General features: G+C 33.8%; 1 protein-coding gene across 3 annotated transcripts; it reads left to right on the plus strand.

The window, feature by feature from the left end:
* The first annotated feature begins 1,420 nt into the window (after window positions 1-1,420).
* Window positions 1,421-7,775, plus strand: RpS11 (ribosomal protein S11). 3 transcript variants are annotated; one of them, XM_077440413.1, is made up of 4 exons: window positions 1,421-1,500; window positions 2,630-2,746; window positions 4,952-5,157; window positions 5,396-7,775. In XM_077440413.1, the coding sequence occupies exons 1-4, from the start codon at window positions 1,489-1,491 to the stop codon at window positions 5,517-5,519; spliced, it is 459 nt and encodes a 152-aa protein (XP_077296539.1). In that variant the 5' UTR covers window positions 1,421-1,488; the 3' UTR covers window positions 5,520-7,775. The 3 variants fall into 3 exon arrangements, with proteins under 3 accessions (XP_077296539.1, XP_077296538.1, XP_077296540.1); XM_077440412.1 differs by lacking the exon at window positions 2,630-2,746 and adding an exon at window positions 2,432-2,560 and having other exon boundaries at window positions 1,433-1,500; window positions 5,396-5,594; XM_077440414.1 differs by having other exon boundaries at window positions 1,471-1,882; window positions 5,396-5,597.
* Window positions 7,776-20,105: the final 12,330 nt, after the last annotated feature.

Here is a 20,105-nt window from a genome sequence, read left to right on the forward strand (position 1 = left end):
TTCATAGGCTGGGATACGGTCAACACATCGTCCTGCATCCTACAAGGTCTGGAATTTGTTTATTTTCAGTATCAAGTGTGGCAATTTTAAATAGATACATTAACTGGCAACACAGACCAAGCAAATCGTAATTAATTCAATTAGACAGTTGTTTCAAATAATGATCGAAACTCAAATTGTCCAGAATCTAAATAAATAAATATGGTTGCTTAAAAGTCTCGGGTTCAATTCCGATTTCAGAATTGTACTTTAATTCCGATTTCAAATCTCAGTCTCAGCTCCATTTCCCGTTTCCTGTTTCAGTTTCGATTCCCGATTCCTGTTTCAGTTCCGTTTCCTTATCCCTGTTTTAGTTCCAATTCCCGATGTCAGTTTCAGTTCCGATTCCCAATTTCTGTTTTAGTTCCGATTCCGATTAATTATTGCTATTCGTATTGTTAATTTAATTTATATCATACATCAATTAGTTTCCGAAACCACCCGTTGACGGGCGGTTTCGGCAACGGGCACAACACTAGTCCCTAATAGTGACAGAGTGCGAATGAAACATTGTCACGTATATTCGCATGGCGAGCGATATCATATGGCAGCAATACTGGAAAATACACTCCCATACGTGCAATACTGAAGCAATAGTTATTGGCAACGCGGATATGTCACCGGGCTACATGATCATATTGCAGGCAGTATCATGAAAATGCTGATATTTTACAGGCAGAGAAATGTTATAATAATAGAAGCGCTCTTTCGAATACATTTCTTGTTTCAATAACATGCATGACGCAGAACCACACCTTGCGTCAAAGTTGACTTTTCGACCAACGCAAGGTGTCGCAGTGTCGTTGAGTGGGGGGTTGCCTTGAGACAATTATTCTCCTTCTTCATATCGTGACTTTGAAATAGCATGCAGCCACAATCTTTTGGTTTTTCTCGATTGTTCTTATTCCTCGCATATCAAAGATACTTTAATAGCGTCCGTTTCGTCCATTTTGCTCCGAGGTACCGAACGAATGATTGACATAATTTACTACAGAGTGTCGCATCGCTGTCGTTCAAGTGCGGTTTACCTAATATTGTCACACACTGTTGTGAAGTTCGGATCGTTCGATTGTCATATAGTACGGTCAGACCTTAAAGCCACTTCTATTATTATAACATTTCACTGTTTATAGGCCCTTAAAATTAGAGCGCATATTGCAACTACGTAGCTTTAACACTCGCACCTTTTTGTGTCCCCCCCTTTTTGTGCACAAAGTTTTTATCATGGAGTTAAAATATTAGATATTTATAAGACTTTTATTGAAAAAATTTGTTATGCAAGCTTTTTATAATAACCAACACAATTTATTTCTGTGATAAGTTTGCGTAAAATATATTTATATATTTGTGGAAAATAAAGAGTGACTGGCCGTGTATGGTCGTGTTTAGTTTCACAGTGTCGTTGGTAGTACTGGTCTCGGCTGGGTCTTTCCTCTCCCCGGCGTCGACATGGCGGACCAGGTGTGTAGCGTCTCTCTCGATGGGGCGAACGGCGAGGGCGCAGCGCCTGTCCGGTGGCGCCCCCCGCCCCTTCGCCCCCTTTTCAACCCCTGCCCCGCTCCGCCGCCCCTCCATTCTCCCTCAGCCGCGCCCGCCATGTTCTTGCCCACGTGGTGCCGCACCATGGCTGGCTGCCTCGCGTCACTGCCACTTTCCCTTCTAGCCCTAAATCCTCTTGCTGCATATAGTCCAATGCTATTTGCTCTCATCATCCTTGTATCCATCAATCGAGTGGCTGTTGTCAATTGTTCTGACGTTTGATTGGTCGATATGGTGCATAACCTCAAATTGGTTTGTACTGAAAATGGCGCCCATACATTTCTGACACTACACGCCATGTGATGTATGTCATATTTGCATTTATATTGATCTTTTATTTTGTCTTAAATTTGATTTGGATACAAGATGGATATTCAAGTTATGTGAAATGTCCTCGAAAGATTATATTCAATTCAGTCTTCTACAGCCTTTGTAACCTAAATATTTTCCATCAGATTTTTTTTATTATGAGACTACATCTGGGTTAATCGTTAAAATTTGCTCACTCATGTCATCTTGCATTATTATACAGGGAGAAGTCTCTCATGGATGTAAGTGATACAAAATTAAATCGATTGTTTCTAGGATATTGCTTTCAGTCTTTGATTCATTTGGCTTGAAATAGTTTCATCTATTAAAACGTGAAAAAATATATTCAAGATGTATTTTTCTAATTCGATTTCCAAGATAATTTATAATATATTTCTAATCTTTTGTATTTTTCTAAGCTGTTGTAGTACAATTGAGTTTATAATCGAACTCTGATTCTATTCTACGGCTTGTAATATTTCGTCTCGATGTTGACTGTATTGACGTTGTGTTCAAAATATAAACTTTGTGTGCGAATTTGCAGAATGAGCGTTCGTTTCAAAAACAGCCCACGGTATTTTTGAACCGTAAGAAGGGCGTTAATGTGAAGAAAGGGCGTAAGTCTACGCGCTATCACAGGGATGTTGGGTTGGGATTTAAAACTCCACGGGAGGTATGTGGCAGTGCCGTGCTTTCTGTTTGTGCATGGTGTGTTTAACGTAGTTTTTATTTCTGCCTGCAGACAGAAAAAGCTTTCCAGAAGCAGCCGACCGTCAACTTCAACCGCAAAGGCGGATTGAAGAAGAAGTTTATGAGATATCATCGTGACGTGGGGCTAGGTTTCCGTACTCCACGCGAGGTATGTACTCGAGAGTCGTTTTCAGGATAGCGCAGAATATGCTGTCGGTGCCTGGGGGGGGATTATCATTGTCATTTTATTTCACTTATCTTCATTTTAATGCATTTACTAACATTCATCTGTTTACGTGTATCATCCCATCTTACTGTCCTTACTTTATATACTTCATATTATTTATTATTTCTTCAGATCATTGCGATATTGTTTAAAAAATACATACTATTCGGTTCTTTAATTTAGATTTTTTTTTTCATATTCGTAAATAACTTCTCAGATGCGATAAATTTACTAACTCATATCTACGTGGAACTGGTAAGCTTAATAGTATAATTCTATGGAAAACTTAACTGCATGAAAATTAATAGTTGCATGTTTTGGCGTTTTTATTTTTGTGTTTCAATGATTCCATTTTTCTATTATTAAATGCTAACATTCACTTTGTCTTAAAGTTCAAAAAAAAATTTTTGCTTATACATATTTCTTTCATAGATTTTTTATATTTTTATTGATGTCTTTGGTGTTGGGAAAATGAAAGGTTTATCTTTGTGTGTGTGTGTGATTTCAGTTTTTCATTTCTTTCATAAACACGCTTATTTAAATTTTACATCAAATTGGTTATGTAATTATAAAATAAAAGATTTGACTTTTGACTATACTGCAAAGTTGCACCATTTTTCAGGCTAGTCATGGACAACTTAGCTTTAGCCATTTTCAAATTTACATTAGAAAACTTATTTTTCTACATTTGATTGGTTTCTGGAAACTCAATATGACAATTTCATTGCATATATTTTGATGTGTTCTGGCAAAAACTGATGTTTCTTTGGTTTTCTTTTATTACATTAATTTGTTTGTGTATAAATTTCATACACATATAATACCATGAACGTACTTACTTTTTATTTATACCTATTTCATTACCAATAATTCAATAAATTGGGTCACTAGTCAATTTTTAGTGATTTTAATTACTTTATTTTTTATATTTTGAAAATTGCTATTATTTTTTTTTAATAATTTTATTCGTTGCCAAGAAAAATCCATCGTACTAAAATCGATTACTATTTAGAGTCAAATCATAAAATAAAGCTGGTGTTGGTCAATTTTGGCCAGGCACCTAATCCCTGGTTTTAACAATAATTGAGACTATCTACTAGTTCAAATAAAAACAGGTAAAGATTTAATTAGCGAAAATCGTATTCATAGAAATTTTTACTTACTTTTGTTCTGTGACAATTTTAAATTACTTGTTTGGTTTTGTGATTCAAAAGAGGTTGTCCATGACTGGTTTAGATATTATATAAATTACTTTAAAATTAACATAATGTCCAAAATGGTTATTTGGGCGCAACCGAGCATTTAGTATACACATTTACATCAATACAAACGAATACATGGCAGTTACATTAATTTGGTAGGCTCGCCAAGAATCGGGGTAAATAATTTTCTGCAGTATGTGAAATTTTTTTATTTCTGTCCGACAGCTGCATATTTAAAATATTTAGTCACAATTTGTCTATTCATCGAAAATGTTACTGACCATTACGTTGTAGTTTTTACACTGCCATGAACGCTAAAAATTGCAATCGCTGTGAAAACTAACCTTGGTTTTTCAAATAACTCAACATTGTTTTTGTCAATGTGAGTTTCCCCCGAATTCAGTATATTGTTCGATGTAACGTCATTCATTGGTTGCGTACTGTCACTTAACTTAAACTGCGACAACTAGAGACTATTCATTTAACTGCCGTGTATTCGTTTGTGTATACTCTATGCTGGGTTGCGCCCATATAACCAATAAGTGCCCATTAAAGTCATGACTTAGTTCGACTATTATAAATTTAACTTGGGTTCTGGGAATTTTTGGAGATTCTAAACTAAGCAGACGTTTTTCTGAGACTTCTATCAATGTATCAGTGCAATATACATATATCCGTTTTTAAAAATACATATTTCTGACTTGGTGCAATAACGATTTTGCTCTCAATGCTTCAAAGATTCCTGGTTTAAAATGTTACAAATGTCTGTTCTAATGGTTAGTGTTTTCTTGCTGAAATAAACTGTTTTTTTTAACATGATGATTCAGACGACGGTCTTCTGATACAAAATTGAAGACATAAAGTCTCTACTGATCGTTATAACGATACAATGCACGTTTATGTTGAATGTCTCGTATTGTATTTAAAAGTATTCAAATCATTTCAGGCGATTGAAGGCACATATATCGACAAGAAGTGCCCCTTCACCGGCAATGTCACCATTCGTGGTCGCATTCTCACCGGTGTCGTTCAAAAATTGAAAATGCAAAGGACCATCGTTATCCGACGAGATTATTTGCACTACATCAGAAAATATAACCGTTTCGAGAAAAGACACAGAAATATGTCTGTCCACCTTTCGCCCTGCTTCAGGTATTTTTTTATTTTTTGATAATGCCAAATATTTTCAAAATCAAAACGAGTCAATTTGTTTCAAATGTTTTTGAAAATTTTGACTTTTTTTCAATATGATGATAACTACACGACGGTCTTCTGATACATATTTGATGATATCGTTTTTTTTCTCACTATTCTGATGAATTTTTAAAATTATATATGTGTATTTATATTTTCTTATATTTTTTGTTAATACGCTTGTTTATTGTTACAGGGATGTTGAAATCGGGGATGTTGTAACCATCGGAGAATGCCGACCTCTCTGCAAAACTGTTCGGTTCAATGTGTTGAAGGTCACTAAAGGCAAAGGCTCCAAAAAGAGTTTCAAGAAATTCTAAAGTTATTTTCTATCTTATAAGTTGTATAAAATGACAGAAAAACATTGAATACATTCAATATACAAAACAACGCTTTTTATTTAGTTTTTTTTATGCTGCTTCAGATTTTTCTCTTGTGTTTTCCCTTTTTCCTTCTGGACATTATGCAGAATAAAGTAAAAAAGATTTTTGATAATTTGGAATAACATAAATTCGCACATTTAAACAAAATATTGACCATGTATTTTATTTTGATGGTATTATTCTAGCAGAATTATGGGGTTAACAATTAAAGGAAATTACTAATTTTAAATGGATTACTTAAAAACGTGAAGTAAATTGAAGCAACATGGAAGAAACATAGTTTTCATAAAAAAATATTTGCCTGAATACGAATATCTAGTACCGGAGAATGAATTATTTGACGAAATTTCATATTTGAAAAAATACGTAAACGTTGAAAAACTAATGGAATAATGAAAATACACCCATCGATAAGCATTGGATTAAAATTTTCAATCATTTTAACGAAAATTGTATTTATTGTGTTCATCACAAAAGTTATCAAATTCGTCATTTTGCTTACCTGGTATTAATGCGGCTACAGAACGAGTGTTTTCGATTATCAATAATTTGTGAAAAAGCCATCTGAAGCTCCGGTAAGTATAGAAATACATAATCAATGCCATTTAATGTATTTTTGATTTGTGGGAAGGATCTTGTTAAACGAAATGGTCAATGTTAAATAATACAAACAAATTGTGTTAAGAAACCTGTAGAATTTGTAGTGTAAGTTGAGTCATTAATTTATGACGCTGACCTTACGGCTCCCGCTAGTTACTCAACAACTTTGTGAATATATGTTTATGTTCTAACACCCGTTAGGATATTTATTAACCTTGGGCCTGAAGGAATATTTGAAAGTTTTACGCACGCGAGAAGTTACTGTAATGCATATTTTTGTAGGATATATTTACACGAGTCTTATGTGGGTTTTCATCGGATAATTTACCTATACGGGGGTGATTACATCTGGTTATATTTTCCTATTGTTCCAAATTTGGGCTTTGATTTTTATTTCGGAGATTAAACGAAGATGATTCTGTATTGCAGATATGCAAATACTACAAATATAATTTGACTTACACGTATAATTTGTTTACAATGAGCAAATGTTTAACTCGTTTTCTACTGTACTCGCTTTATTGATTGTACATTACTTATGTATGTGTTGACATTTAAATCATTTTTATATTATAATTAAAAGGGCAAGTAATTTATTGTTCGTTTCAAAGTCTTAGTATTAATAACAAACATTTTAATTATCTTATTTTGGTCTTTAAACTTTTAACCTAATATTTCATATCATACAGCTATCACTTAAAATGATGGAAAATTCATCAACTGATGTTTCTCAATCAGGAAAGTCTGCCTAGTCAGTACTTATGGGCAACTTGCACTATAAGTGAGAAAAACTATTTGATTATGAATCGCATTTTATAAGAAGATTCTCAACACGGAATGAAATCAATAACCCTTTCAGAATTTAAAGCTCTTAGATAAAAACTAACCTTATAGAGAATGCATCATATACTATTTAATTTTGGTGAATCTATTCAAATGGTTGATCTTTCAAAATGTTTCGATTTCAATAGCAAAAATCTTTTTCTTCAAGCAAGCCTGAAAATAAAAATCATACTCGAAGCTATCTTTTTTTAATAACACAATCTTTCTCAATCCAATTATGAATATGGGTTCATAATTGCCAGCAGTTTGGTTCGGTGGTTGCGTATATGTTAAGCACTGAGAGATTTCCGGGTTTGGTGCCGTGCTAATCTTTAATACTACTGGTCAGATTTGGATATTTGTGACTCGATCGTTCCTAGCAATTTTTTAAGCAATTTAGTTTCCTATCAAGTCGATCGTTTGCCAATTTATCTGATTTCATTGTTGAAACGGTTCCTTCATCAAATTAGCAATAATCTCATCCTACCCATGTCACAAATATCTGAATTAGATTTATAACAATAAGTAAAAATTTATGTAAAAGTCTTAACCCATAGATGTCTATGGATTAATTAATTGTTAACTTCGTGTTCTTCAGCCTCGAAATACAGCGATTTACATATGTAATAAAAAAATGCTGTTATGTTTGTAATTAATAATCTAGGAAGGCGCATTAGGGTTTATCTGTAAGGCCTTCCTGGTATATATCTATGTAGAATAAAATATTTTTTTTTTTATCAAAAACATGTCAAATGAATATTGAATTGAAGTAAAACAGATATCTTGAATTTTTTTTAGACACTACCATAAGTGCCCTCTTAATTTGAATTCTTACATTCCATATTTCCGGAAAACTCATACTGTTTGAATCCATTTTAGTCAATTGAATCCATTTGTATTGAGAATACTGCCATAATGATGTAATGTAAGTATATATGTTATATTGATTTAATACTAGCAGTGAAAGTATACTTGTATACATGTTTAATAATATCAAAAGACAAATTTGATGGACCAACTTTTGCAGTTTTTCCAAATACAGCTTCATACGGGGTCTATTTATCACATTCTTGAATGGAATACCATATTTTTCATGAATTCTCATTCCGCATTCTTCCAATTGGTGCTGTTATGATCTAGCATCCAAGTTAACAGCATTTTTTCAATGTCCTGATTTGTGTGATACTCTTTCACCGTCTGAATTGGCTAAAGCATAATTTTACCGAGCAATACAGATTCACTGTAACATTTACAATGTATAGGACTGAAAATTTACATATTACCCCCAAATATATTTATTTAATTTGTGGTGACTTTAATTCAGACCCTTTCATGAGTGTAGATTGCAACCTTATACGAATTCATTCCTCAGACATAATATGTACATGCTATGCCATTATTAATAATGCAGTCAGAATTGCTACGTCTGGCTGTCTAACTATGTTTGAAAGTTCGACTTAGTTGTGACATGCGATTGTTCTAGGACGTTTTCCCACTGCAATGTGAGAATGACAACGTCGTGGTTTTTTGTACAATCGCAAGTGGCGAGCCGCCTCCAGGCACGGCAAAGTCTATAAATCACGGTAGGAGAAGTCCCCCTCCTGGTGGTAGTAGGGCACGAACCATCGCCATTATAATATGCGAATGTGGCCACGTTGGACTGTTTATGATGATAGTCCTGCTGGGGCACCGTTACCTTCCCATGCCCTCAGCTCGCCATGTGACCTGTGCCTGGAGCCCCGCTAGCCGTTCCCGTCCTATGCTGTGACCACACCCTCGATTTATTGCGGGCCAATGCCAATTACAAAGACACACCACTTCAATCACAAGGAGATCAGCAATCGACGCTTTTCAAACATTCCACCAAATATAACTTGTGATCTAGTCGGATTATATCAATATTTCTACTACATTAGAGCTGCCAGGCGTCCTAAAGGTACCTTTCGGAACAGCCAAGATTCCCGGTTTCAGATAAACTGCTTACTAATCATTAAAGCCCGGACCCAGAGGGTGCTGCGTATTGTTTAATTGTTGTAAATGCATTGTAAAAGGTTCGCCAAACTTTTTTTTTGGACTCTAGCTTTGTAAATAGAGCTAAACCGCCCCGATTCCTGGAAAAAGCACGGTGTCTATACGCAGCCTACTAATCATATTCTTAACCAGTGCCGGCCTTACACCATATGGCGCCCTCGGGCAATTTTTTCTAAGCGCCCCTAGAAAATTGTGATAAATTATTTTGTAACACTGTAGACCGGAGATAAGTTTCAATTTCAAATTTGCCGTTAGCACACTGATCTAAAAAAATTTAAGGTCTTTGGCGCCCTAATTTTAAATTTTAAAGCGCCTTCGGTGCATGGAGTGGCGCCCTCGGGCGCCGCCCGACGTAGCCCCCCCCTAAAACCAGCACTGTTCGTAACATCTCTCATTGTTCAGAAATACCTACAGTGTCCCTCTCCCCCCAAATAAGTTTCTTTTACTTTATACAAACAACTGAGGCGAGGTTTTTCTCAATTAGTCTTGGCAAAATTAATTTCATCTAATGTTAAAATAATAACTAAATAAAGTGGAAAAAGAAAGGAAATTCAAGTTTATAAAAGGAAGGACCTTAAATTTGATTTGGGTATGTAAGTATACGCTGTTAACAAGATTTTTTATCATTCTTGTGATGATAAAAAATCACAAGAATGATAAAAAATGTATGTACATACAGTGGTGTAGTCGGGCCAGGTCACCGCCCTGGTACTTTGATATAAATTTATTTTTTGAGTACAATTAAAAAATATTTTTGCTTATATTTCATATAAAATTTTGTCAAATATTGTGAGCAGACTCTCATGAGTGCAGAAAATTTTTCAAAAATAGCCCAACAACCCAGTGAAAAAATTATAGACACTTTGAACGATGCCGAAATCGAATCATCAGAACTGTATATTATTAAATCGCAAAAAATAATAACTTACTCAGACCATTTTGATTGAATTTTCAAGTTAATAAGCATTTGATTTTTTTATTAATATTTGTACGGCCAATATTAGGATACATATTTTTAAGTAACGAAAAAAGCCGGGGGGGGGGGGGTCGTAAAAATTAAACTCCGCCCTGGTAATTTTTTATTTAGCATTACACCACTGTGTACAAATATCTAATATAAGTACGTATTTATGTACCTTATTTAATTCTAGTTTTCTTGTTTTACATATTTTATTTTATTTTTTAAAGACCACACAGCACAAGAGGAATCTTTAAAATGTAAAATGTAAATAGTTTGAGTGAAATAAATAATACTAAAACAATTCCTGCAAGCAAATCAACAAATACGATTTCTATGTATGTATCCGATTTATACATTTTATCCAAGTTTGGATCATTGTGACATTACATGAATCCCCAATGCACCACAATAGTCGAAAAAAAAAATTATGCGGTATATAAAGTGGGAGTACTTTTTCAACTAAATATCCCGGTTTGGATGACAAAATATCTGGCATCCCTAAGCTACATATGTATTATATATGCATAGTGGTGTCATCCAATTTTCCAAAAACGGGCTTTCAATAAAAAAATGATGACGAAGCATACATACACGTTCACACATTCCTATGAGAGGCTATGAGAGCATTTTCGATGCAAATTGAGCGCAAATGTAGGGAAACTTACACAAGCCAAAAGTTCTTATTCAAATTTTTTTATTACTAACATCACCATAAATATTATATACATTAAATATCAAGAAAATGGAAATAATTTAAATGGTCAAAATAAAATAATGAAATACTGTTTTAAAAAAATTACTATTCCCGGTTTACAAATTCTAACCAAAACCTTATCAACTCTAAATTAGTACATAATGAAAAGAAATATAAGTTTTCAGCTCAATGCCTTCAGTGGTGTGAAAAAAATCGTTTGGTCACAACATTTTTGACTTTTCTAAGAGAAAAAATCCCATTTCCGGTTTATTGAATTCGATGATTTCTTTATTATTTTCATCACATTGATACTAGGATTATACTTAAATTTTATCGTGAAGAGCTTAAAGGGTCGACAAAATGGTAGAAGAAAAATCGAGCAATATTAAACTGCCACTTTCGGTTGCCGGATGCTCACCAAATTTTACATATAAATTGGTATTTAGCTTAAACTTCTAGATATGAAATTTCAGTTCACTATACTAGAATTTAAAAGGGTGACAGGAAGGCCGCAAGAAAAATGGGTAGATAAAATAAAAAAAAATGTGTGGGGTGAGATGGACGAGAGTTGCGAAAAACAGAGACGAATGGAAGCGTGTTGGAGAGGTCTTCATCTAGCAGTGGATGGTGAATGGCTATAAATGATGATATACATATGTATGTATTATACGTACATATATCATCATTATTTTCATAATTGATGTGATGTATGAGTAGAATTTTGACCGTCTCTCTTCCATTTTGGCCAATATATGTCCAAGTTGAGAACCAATATATCGGTCCAAGTCGAGACATTCCCTACTATATCTTCTGTTTATTTGATATATTTTATTGTGTATTTTTTCCATACGTTCATTTTTATGTATTATTTTTCTTTTGTTTTTTTTCTTTTATTCTTATGTACTTTTTTTTTGATTTCTTAAGTAGGTCGTTGTCGCGCATTATGTATGTAGGTTCTTCCTGTAATGCCTCAATAGTCCAAAACTATAAAATAAACCAGTGTTGTGCCCGATGGAATACCATCGCACGGGTTATGGCATATTAAGCTATTAATTTAAAAAATTTAATAGCTTATTTAAATTAATTAATAAATTTAATTAAAAAAAATGTGTTGGTTCTGTGTACGATACGCACGTGGTCGTATTTTTATTTTCAAATACCTTTTAAATATATTTCATTTAATATTTATATTTAATTGTTTGGTATGAAAAAAATGGTAAAAACTAACTATGTACATACCTACCTACATATAAAAAATATAAAACACCAATAGAAAAATTAATTAATTAATCAATTAATTAAATTTACAATAGATAGCACTAAATGCTCAGAGACTAATTTGCCTAGAGGAAACATTGGTAGTAAACAGTATATATAGAAGTTTTTTGTTGGTCTGTTATTATGTTCGTATTATATTCGTACGTGTTGTTGGCAGTGTTTTACCTGTGACTTACATATGTCGAATCGAAACAACTATGTATTATAGTACGGCGAACGTTATCATACACAAACACACAGAATTGCGATATTATAAATATGATAACTTAAATATACAGATAGGGATGGGTCAAATTTATTATGAATGTATTTTTGGTTATTATTGATGTATGTATATACATACATATAAAAACGACATGTTATTCCAGGGGTAATAAATTGACAGATGAACATATAAGACATTTAAGTACATAAATTTTCTTAAGACTCTTAAGAACATTTAAGATCCGATTCCCAAACTTGTATATATCGTTTCTCGAAAATAAATTACCAATAATTCAAACACAAGCGTACTTGCATTTATTTTACACAAGACACGAACCCAATTAAATGATTAAATCGTCAGGATTGTTTGGATGATCCAACTTGATTAAAGGAGTCTGGCTCGCTTTTACGAGAGGAAGTGGAGAAATTGTAAAAAAGAAGTTGACCCGCCCTGGGTTGTTTAACCATTGATGATAATGATGATGATACGGTTGCCAACTCGTTGAGTCGTTAACGAAGGACACTTGTTATAAGGCCGAGGGGCAAATTGTGTGCCAATCGAGCATTTAACACTTCCTAGCAAATTTTTCATTTGAAACTTCATGTATATAATTAAATAATTTTAGAATTTAAATAAAAAAAACAATGGAATCAAACTCCTAGACTTCCATATAAATAATCAGTATTGTAAATTTTAATTTAAATAGAAAGATTTGGGTTTATCGCTAGTAGAACTTGATATATCACGTGCAGTTCACACACCAATTATTTGTACATATCGGGTTATCGAACCTTATCCCATCAAATTATAATCACTGTACTAAACCGGGGCTGTAAATATGTAAGTTTGGTATTGAGAATAGTTCAATAAAAAGCCATATTGGTGGGAACGATGGTCACTGTACGGATTGACTCGTTGCAATATGCATCTGGAATGCGCCGCGAGCTGTTTAACGATTGGTCACATCATTACCCTCCCTTCAGCATCTGATGATGCATAACGTCTCCAAAGCTGCATTATTTCCTCAATTTCATGCTACTTGTCTGAGGAACTTCATGGGATAATGACGAAATTGTAGCCGGGGTTCGATATTGGAAAACATGAATGGCAGATGTCGTGATAAAATTGCCGGACTATATCATCTCCAATGCTCGCAGATCGCCATTGCACAATGCCAGATAAATAAATATCGTTAGAGGCTTGTACCCATTTTGTTACCATTTTGTCGAAGACGATTTCTCCAATTTGGCACGATACAATCGAGTCGAAAATCTTCGACGAAAAATTGTTCAGCGCTCGTTATCTGATCCGACCATCTCAAATGTAACGGCTGAAAAGTGAACGGTTTTAAGCACCTTTTCATATTATACATATGTACATATATTTGTCGAGTGCTAGAAGTCGTATCATTAATTTTCGCCTGAAATACATATAAATAAGTTGAATTTACTCCGTTGTCCGCGTTATTTATCGGAATATCACGTTATGCAATGGTCATTCTCCAGTTGAGTGAAATCTTTGGCTCAAGAACGAGGTAGTTCTGATTCCGTTGAAAATTTTAATTTTAAAGTTAATCCATATACATACATACGCAAACACACCAGCTTTATATGTCGACATTTTTATCTATTTCCACATACAAACTATTATATAAAAAAAATGTGATGATTGAAACTTCATCGATTGATTGAAACTTTGAATAAAATATAAAATATTTTTATGTGTATAAATAAAGCTCCGCAGGTAGAATTTTTTGTAGGTAGAACTAGAAGTGTATTTGTATCGAATGTACATGTTACAGTCGAATTGTACATTTTGATCGTTTATGAACAAACTATTTTTTTATACACAAACCAATCTGGTCAGTTATACTGTACACTAAAGAAAAAAAGATTGTTCATATACAAACTATTAGGTATAAGTATTACTATTATGTATAAGTATTAAGTATGTACTTTCAATCGTTTGCGCCAACTCCCATTCCGTCTTCTACATTGGTATATACATACATATGCCCTGAGTTGAAATGATTTAAAAGCAATGGAATTAGGTATTATAGCAACACTGCAATGCGGTTTCCCATTTTAAATACTTAAAAGTTTTGAGATTTTTCTAATCTCATTCAGCTTTCCCACCTGTGGTGTTCCTTGCATCCTTTTACATTCTCTCGGATACCATTTGAGCACTTCTTTCATCCGTCTATCCTCCGCTCTTCTAGCTACGTGACATGCCCATTGCCATTTCAAATTCTCTAATCTCTCCTTTTAACCAGTAACATATGTAGATCAGTTGTTAGCATGTAATTTTTTCGATTGTGAGTCACGAGTTCTATTCCTGGCTTCGCTGCTGGCCAGACCTTGGATATATGACTCCAAGATCGACCGTTTCCTTTCAAAGTTTGCCAATTTAACTGATTTCATCGGAAACGATTCTAGAAAATTGGCAATCCTGTTTTTTTTGCATTTTGTCCATACATGTCTCTATGATGATTGTAATGTTTGATGATCGATGTTTGTAATTGGCCTCTAATGATAATTTTGTACAATGTTGACCATAGATGTCGTGTTAATAAAATAAAAATGGATCTTGTCATAATTCTTACCCTTGTCATAATTCTTACCCACGTAATTCATTTTCTATCATACTTTTTTGAGTGCATAGAAGCTATTATATTATACTAGTTGTTTTACCCGAAACTTTGTTTTATTTATGAAGTTCCAACCGACATTACATATTTTCTTACATACTTACATACAAAGTCTCTTTCGAAATTATATATTATAGACTAGTGTTATTACCCGGCTTCGCTCGGTATTTGTAATATAAACCGCTTAAACATGGCCAATCTAATAGTAAATATCTTATAAAATTTATTTTAATTGTTTTATTTTATTTAAATTTATTTCAATATTCATTTGTTCGATGACGTCATGGATTTACGAACCAACATTACATATTTTCTTACAAACATACAAAGTCTCTTTCGAAATTATATATTAGATTATAATTTGAATTTGCCTCAATTATCTGGTCACCTTTTTATTTATCCCATATTAATTGTATTGAGAAAGTTCAACTTAAATTTATTAAATCCTTACGCTACCTTTTTCCTACCTATACCCATTCTACTGTTTCCGACATTTTAAAAATCCTTTCTTTTAACAATCTTTCTGTCAGGCGACGACATACTGATGCTATATTCTTCTTTAAGCTCATAAATGGTTTCCTTGATTGTTCTGATTTACTGAATAAGGTTAATTTCAGAATCCCAGTTCGGTACTCTAGACGCGTTGCACTCTTTTCACTTGATCCTTTCAATACTAATTCCCAAAAATATTTTTATCTGCAGCGCGTTTATCGTATGTTTAACGGAGAGCTGAATGAGGTTGATCTATTTGGTATTTCCCTACATCAATTCAGGTCTAACATCAAGAGAATCTTGACCGATTGATTCATTTCTTCTCCTATTCTATTTTTCCAATATTTACAATATTTTTATACTTTAGTTTAGTTATGTAATGTGCTATTTAATCATATTATAGCTTTCATTCTTTTCCTTTTCATTTGTTTATTTTGTATTTACCTTTTTCATTTGTTTTATATTTGTAAATTTCAATTTCTTCTTATATTCTATTTTATAACCTTTTCCAAATATTTTAATACTATAGTTTAATTATGCATTGTTCTAAATATTTTGTCATGCCTTTATTATTTACTTTTTAATTTATTTTCTTTATATTTATCTTTTTCATTTATGTAAAAATCTATTATTGGACTCGGATGTTACATATATTATTTATTTACTATTTGTTTTTTTATACATATCTATGTACATCCTGTCTGTTGATTTTTCAATTAATAAAATAAAATATTATACGTATAACTTAAAAATTCACTTAGAATAATTACATAGTCAAAATTCACAGCGTTTCCTTACCACGCATTTTAATTTTAAACTCCAGTCATGACTTTAAAATCTTGATTCATATCTATGAATTTGCTATATTACACCAATGTCTCCAGTCTCCAATGAATTCTCCAATTGTAGAATGTCGTTAGCAGCAACGAAAAATGGTTGGGCTTTACTGTTGAGAACAAGACCTGGGGCTAAGTAGGGCTCGTTGATTTCCTATAGTACCATATCTGGCATATCTGGCCGTATGGCCATTTAAGGACTAGTCAAGGTGCTATATGAAATGTCTGGATGTGAGGTTCTTACCCACCAGCCGATACCTCCACTTGAACTTGACACTGTCGCATATTGCACCATCATACATCCAACTGCATAACACAACAAGGAGACATTCCTTTTCGAATACCAGGATATTTTCCCGGAAACCAACATGCAATCCCAGTGGGAAATTCGCAAATTCCAATAAAATGCGTAATGCGTACTGCCTTGTGCAATAAAATTATAAAAACAGGTTTTTACCATTCGATAAAACAAAAACCAAAAACGATAACACCCACACGCGGATCAAATCGATCGCGTTATACTGTAATATATGTAATGGTTGTTGCGTTTAAAGGTTATCTTTGATTTTACGTATATTCGCACTCGAATGTATTATATTGCCATATACAATCTCTACCTCGTAACTCTTTGCGAAAAAAATCATAATTAAGTTTGCAATTGCATTTTGCGATAATATATGTTATCTGTGAAATTTTTAGACAGGCTCGTATTAGAGGTTTGCTCTCGTAATTGTGAGCACGTATTTTTTGAGCTTTCTTCTACTACTTTGAAAGTTCACGGTTAAGTTCTTAGAAAACCTTATGTTTGCAGCGAAATGTCAAGAAAATTAGTCAACCTTTACATTTTTCTATATCAGTTTAATTTTAACTTATATAGTGATTGTCAACAATTTTTCCGTCAAAAATAATCAAAAATGAATCGAACGATGATTAGGGCGCAGATACAGAGTGGTACGCGGCACGTTTTTTTTAGATACTTAGTTTCGCACATCTAAAAAAATGAAGAAAATGGCGATTCCCATATTTGAAGAAATGTAAAGATTTAATAAACTAGTTTATACAAAATACAAAATTGCCTGGTGTTGCTCTTACGGATGAAAGTTGAGTGAAAAAAGTAAAAAACGAAACTTTTTCATTAAATTTTATATAACTTTTTTTGATTTTAAAAAGCTTTTTATTTTTCATTTATTACGTTTAAAAAACATCTTAAGTTTAAAAACGCTTAAAAACCTATTTACAATTTCTGTAAAATACATTTTATTCATATGTACATATATATTATTTATAACTAACTACTCGTTAATTAAATTATAAATTCTCTTTAATTTAAGTCGATAATCTAAAGAAGGAATTGTATTGTTTGACCCAGAGTTTCATATCCTTTCAAAAACGATCTACGGTCTTAGTTATCATGAAATATTATAGTACACTAGTGGTTTTACCCGGCTTCGCTCGGTATTTGTAATATAAACCGCTTAAACAAGACTAATCTAATAGTAAACATTTTATTAAATTTATTTGAATACTCATTTATTTTTTTTATTAAATTGATAAAACGAACGAACAAACATATATACTAAGTCTCTTTCGAAATTATATGTATACCAGAATCCGGTGGCCCACCCGGCGCCCCCCCGGCGCCTTCGCCCTCGACACCATCGCCCCCAGCGCCCCCGGAGCCTTCGCCCCGGAGCCTTCACCCCCAGAGTCTTCGCCCCCGGCACCCACGGGGACTTCGAATCCTTTGATTCGAAAAAAATCGAATCGGCGCCTATGAATCGAAAAAAAAAATCGAATGTGTTGTCTACGAACCAACGAACGAAGGTTACATACATACATATATACAAAGTCTCTTTCGAAATTATATATTAATAATTTAAAGTAAACGGTACATACTCACTTAATTTGCGCGAGCAGGATGCAACAGGAACAAGAGGAACATGCTTTTCCTCCCGTATTCTGCGCGCGCACATTAATACGGGAGGAAAAGCCTGTTCCTCTTGTTCCTGTTGTATCCTGCTCGCGCAAATTAAGTGAGTATGTACGTGAGTATGTACCGTTTACCATGCACCATTTTTTTTTGATCTTTCGACTTAAGATCTTTCGATTTTCGATCTTTGCCTTCCGATATTTGCGTTTTCTGTAATTTAACATTCTGTCTCGTCACGGAGACCGTATTTCAATTTAGAACCAGCAAATTTGATATATCTACATATATCAAATTTGCTGGTTCTAAATTGAAAGCTGTATAATTTCATAATGGATAAACTCAACTCGATATATGAATGCTTTGAACCACTGAGACATATTCTGATTTTGTTAATCATTTTTCTTAGAAGCAAAATGTCAATGGTGCGAGACCACCCACCGAGAAACTCCCATCCCAGATGGACAGATTGAATCTGACAATATCCATATCCCACGCTCGCCGCTTCCGTATCGTCAAATTTCGAGCCTCGTCCCGCCCCACCGTTGTGGAATCGCATCATCGGGTTAAGTAACGACCGTGTGCAGAATGTGCATCGTGCATTATTTATCGTTATATAAATGTCAAGCGCGCATGCACTTTCGTTGAAGCGCCGCTAGAACCAGTTCATGCATCGGGTGCATTGTTCTAGCGGACTCGCGTCAACTTGTGCGTTTCATAGCATCAGGAAACCATCACTATTGCCATTGCCCGTGCCATTCCACCCATCATCCCACCTCCCCCTTTTAGGGCATCGGACTAATTGACAACGGATAAGATAACCGGCGAGAGTGGCATAAAACCGACTACCGGCTGCTGCTTCTGCTGCTACTTACCGGTCGGGCTCTGTGAGAGCTTTTAGCGTATCGCATCGGACAGGTGACAGCCCTTAACTGACGTTTCTATTCGGAGGTTCCACTGAGATTTCAGAACGCTTTGACGTACAAAAGCATGTCTTTCTGTTAGTTTTGTACGATCTAATTACACGGTATCGTCAACGACCTGTCACAGCGCAGGAACATTCCTATTTACTTAGATACACGGGGCATGCATTATTTGCATTCGGATTTCGTTGCAACAGTGTATGGCATCGCGGGCTATTTTCGGGCCTAGTTTATATTTTGGTCGTGAACCTATTTTTCGACAAATAAAAAACGAATACCAACCAAGAAATTTATATTATTGTCGCATTTTATGAAAGGAATATTTTTTTTTACATAGATATATCTATACCTAATGTGACCATTTATTTTTGTCCTCAAAACGGGAAATCTACCAATTTTTACGTAATAGTATGTGTATTCAAGAAAACGCGTATTTTTTCATAGTTTTTATTTATTAATAAAAAGAACAGGAATGTTGGTGAAGAAAAGAAAAGAACAAGAATGAATAATATAAATATAAAAAAATTATGTTGTTTTATATTTTTCTGATGAACAAATTTTCTTAAGTATTACTGGGTATGCTTTTTAATAAGAATGAAATTCTTGGCAGGATTTCTTAAAATTGATTTTAATTAACAACATCGCTTTAAGAACCGCGACTTGCTGCGTATACAGTATACCAGGAAGGCTTGACAGGAAGACCCCATCGCGCCTTCCTGGACAATTAATTACAAACAATGTAGCATTTTACAATCACTGTATTTCCAGAAGCTGAAGAACACGAGATAACAATTAATTAATTAATTAATTACAGAATTAATCCATTGAGACATCTATGGATTTATACATAATTTTTACAAATTGTATGTACATACAATAAATACAGAAGATTTCTGACAGCAGGAAAGATGGTTTTTTGGCAATTTTGAGGAACCGTTTCAACAATGATCAGATAAAATTGACAAACTCTAATATGAAACGATCGATTTGGAGTCACAAATACACCCAAATCTAACCAGCAGTATAGCGGATAGAACTCACTGATCACTTGGTGCTAAACATACACGCTACCATTAAGTCACACTGCTGGCTAAATAACTGCAATGA

Source organism: Arctopsyche grandis, chromosome 10 (assembly GCF_051622035.1).
Source record: "Arctopsyche grandis isolate Sample6627 chromosome 10, ASM5162203v2, whole genome shotgun sequence".
Taxonomy (NCBI): Eukaryota; Metazoa; Arthropoda; class Insecta; order Trichoptera; family Hydropsychidae; genus Arctopsyche; species Arctopsyche grandis.

Excerpts from the sequence above, each read along its gene's own strand:
- RpS11 (XM_077440412.1), top strand. Across the intron at positions 2,561-4,951 it reads GATTTAAAACTCCACGGGAG|GCGATTGAAGGCACATATAT; the intron begins GTATGTGGCAGT and ends AAATCATTTCAG. Across the intron at positions 5,158-5,395 it reads CACCTTTCGCCCTGCTTCAG|GGATGTTGAAATCGGGGATG; the intron begins GTATTTTTTTAT and ends TTATTGTTACAG.